Source organism: Cajanus cajan, chromosome 2 (assembly GCF_000230855.2).
Source record: "Cajanus cajan strain Asha chromosome 2, NIPB_CcT2T_4, whole genome shotgun sequence".
Classification (NCBI taxonomy): domain Eukaryota; kingdom Viridiplantae; phylum Streptophyta; class Magnoliopsida; order Fabales; family Fabaceae; genus Cajanus; species Cajanus cajan.
In genome coordinates this window covers 55,436,256-55,439,291 of record NC_138518.1, presented here as the reverse complement: position 1 = coordinate 55,439,291, position 3,036 = coordinate 55,436,256, and the positions used below count along the sequence as shown (strand labels likewise).

Genomic DNA, 3,036 nt, shown 5'->3' with positions numbered 1-3,036 from the left:
TCGTTACGAAAAAACAGCCAACACCAATATAAATCCAAAAGATGGACTAAACCAAAATTAGCAAGTTTATTTGCTTATTAATTAATTTTCTTCTGTGAAAATGTGGTTACGAAAAAGGGGGCCAACACCAATAAAATTCCAAAAGATGCACTAAATCAAAATTAGCAAGTGTGTCTACGCATTAATTTTCTTCTCCGGGTCTACACTGGGAAAGGCAATGTATCCATCTTCCAGGGGACCAAAAAACATTCTCAAAAGCAGCTAATACATGCATAGAGTCATCAAATTCTAACCAATGGAGGTGCCAACCCACTGCATGTGTGCATTAATCGCAAGAATGACCGCAACAAGCTCTGCATAAAGAGTCATCAAAAATGAACTCAAGAGAGATCTGAATCAAGCAAGACCTTGCTTATCGACCGAACCTATGGTTTTCACCCGAAGCCATAGTAGACGAGCAACAGACGAACAAGATCACGCAGTAACAATGGAAGGAGAAGCGACATTGAGACGGCTGATCGAACAGGTCGATCAAATGCGGCAACAACACCCTACTAACCTAGAGAACATCTGAACCCGACATGAAGCTGACCTAGCACCGCTACGAGATGAGAATGAGCGCATCCGCGCCCAGCTTCCTCAGTGCCCCTCTGATCATCCCCCTCAACCAAGCAATCAAAACGAGGAAGAAGGGCACTCAGTTTCCCGGCCACCGACTGCACCCAGGGCGGCGATCCATAGGTTTACTGCACCTCGGTCACACGCACTGACGTACAAGTCAGACCATGAAGTCAGCAATGCACCTGCCCAGACTCCAGGACATAGGGCAAGCATTTACCGTCTTCTTTTTGTTGACGGCATCATGGAGACGCCCCTTCCTTTTGGATGGAAGCCTCTCAACATCGACCGCTATGATGGCACTACTGACCTAGATGAGCACGTCGATCTGTACATAACGCAGGTAAACCTATACACTAACGATGATGCTATCCTGTGTAGGGTTTTTCTGACCTCGCTCAAGGAATCGGCACTCGCCTGGTATACTCAATTGCCAGTAGGGTCAGTCGATAGCTTCAACACTCTAGTGAGGCAATTCCTGACACAGTACGCGACGAGTCGAACTCATCACATCACATCTGCTGCCTTGGCCAGCCTCAGACAGGGAGACGACGAACCATTGAGGACATTCATGGAGCGCTTTGCTGGCATCTCCTTCAAAATCCGCAACCAAAACCCTGAGGTCGCCCTACACGCCATGCTCATGGCACTCAAGCCAAGACCTTTTGTTGACAGCCTTTGTAGGCGACCTCCCCCAAACATGGACGAACTCCGTGCCCAAGCTACGGGGTACATTCAGATGGAAGAGCACACTACTTTTCGTGACCAAGTTCATGGGAAACCACAAGGAAAGCCAGACCATGGCCACAAAGATAAGGTAAAAGTCACCAACGATGACCAATTCAAGAAGACTAGGTTGAACAAAGGAGGGAGGTATGACTTCTACACCCCCTTCAACGCACCCCAAGTACATATCCTGGAGAAGGCCAACAATACCAACCTGATTACTCTGCCACCACCTGGGCACAACCCCAGCAGCATAGACAAATCCAAGCATTGCCGATACCATAGAAACTATGGTCACACAACCGAGGAATGTCGCATACTCAGAGATCATATTGAGGAACTCGTCCAAGGGGGGCACCTCGGACAATACGTCTAACGGCAACAATCTCACAGAGGAGGCTACCATGGATGAGGACGGGGACGAGGCCGAGGTTCTGGCACGTGCACAGATCAACCATCTGGATCTCAGCAAAACACTAGTAGAGCAGTGCAGGCCGAGGTAAGTCATGATACAAGAATGACTCCCCTACGTGGTGTAGACCCCTAAAATTGTCCGGGTCGGAAATAAGACTCAAAGACTCTCGAAGACCGAAGGAAAGTCAGCCGGAAGGACTCCTGTAAGACCCTAGGATGATTCTTTGTAGGTCTAGAAGTCTTAGAGTAGCTTAGAATAAGGGTGTGTGAGGATTGGAGCTCAATACACCCTCCTAGAGGTTCAGTACGGCCGTACTGAGCCATTTAAACTACAATACGGCCGTAATGAAATCAATACGGCCGTACTGAAGTTCAAAAACTTCAGTACGGCCGTACCAAATTCAATACGGTTGTACTGTAGTTCAAAAACTCAGTACGGGCCGTATTGACTCCTTAGGCCGTACTGCGCCTCAATCCTATAAATAGGACGTCATTGGCTCGTCCTTCCACACATTTGGAGCATTTCTCCACCCTCTGGCTGAGTATTCTGGGGTTTTTGAGCTATTCTCTGCCCTAGAAATCTCTCCGGGAGCTGATCCGACTAAGTTCTTGAGTTCATGAGCCTTTAGCTTGAGACTCGAACAAGTCGAAGGGAAATCTCTTTGATTTCCATAGTAAATATTATTTTTAGGGAAAGAAGCGAGCGAACGTGTAGTGGGAAGGAGCGCCAAAAAGCCCCCTAACTCTTTTTTTTGAGTATATAAAAGCCCGCTTCGAAGGTTTCTTTCCAAATCCTTTCTTTTACCGCTTTTTTGATTGTTGCATTGCACGTTTAAAGCTTTCATCATGTAGATAGTTTACTTATAATCGTTCTAATAAATAGGGGTAGTTTAGTAATTTTACGCTATTATTTATGAAATAATCCGTCATAGGGAACCCGAAAGGGGCGTTGTGGGGTGCTAACACCTTCCCCACACGTAATCGACTCCCTTACCCAACTCTGGTTGTAATGGCCAAAGTTGATTTGCGAAAATCAATTGCCTTATGTCTTTTTCCAATGTTTTGAGTAAAACATTGGTGGCGACTCCAAGAACCCCTTTTTGCGAAAACCACTAATCCATGGAGGGTCTCGTTTGGGATTAACATGGATTGGTGAGAATCATTTAACAAAATTGTTAGTTCGATGAGGTCTCAGTTTGAGAATAAGTCGTCCTAACAATCCATCATTTTTCAAAACTAAAAGAAGAGTCCGACCATCGTCGCGAATGCCAACGTCCG

The 3,036-nt window shown here is 46.3% G+C and overlaps 1 protein-coding gene across 1 annotated transcript; it reads left to right on the top strand.

Annotated features, from left to right (window-relative positions):
• Positions 1 to 862: 862 nt before the first annotated feature.
• On the top strand, positions 863 to 1,720 carry LOC109789468 (uncharacterized). Its single transcript, XM_020348431.2, has one exon. It carries the CDS (start codon positions 863 to 865, stop codon positions 1,718 to 1,720), a length of 858 nt encoding a protein of 285 aa, XP_020204020.2.
• The last annotated feature ends 1,316 nt before the right edge of the window (positions 1,721 to 3,036 follow it).

Bases quoted from the DNA above. Each gene is read 5' to 3' on its own strand.
- LOC109789468 (XM_020348431.2), top strand. From the start codon at position 863: ATGGAGACGCCCCTTCCTTTTGGATGGAAGCCTCTCAACATCGACCGC.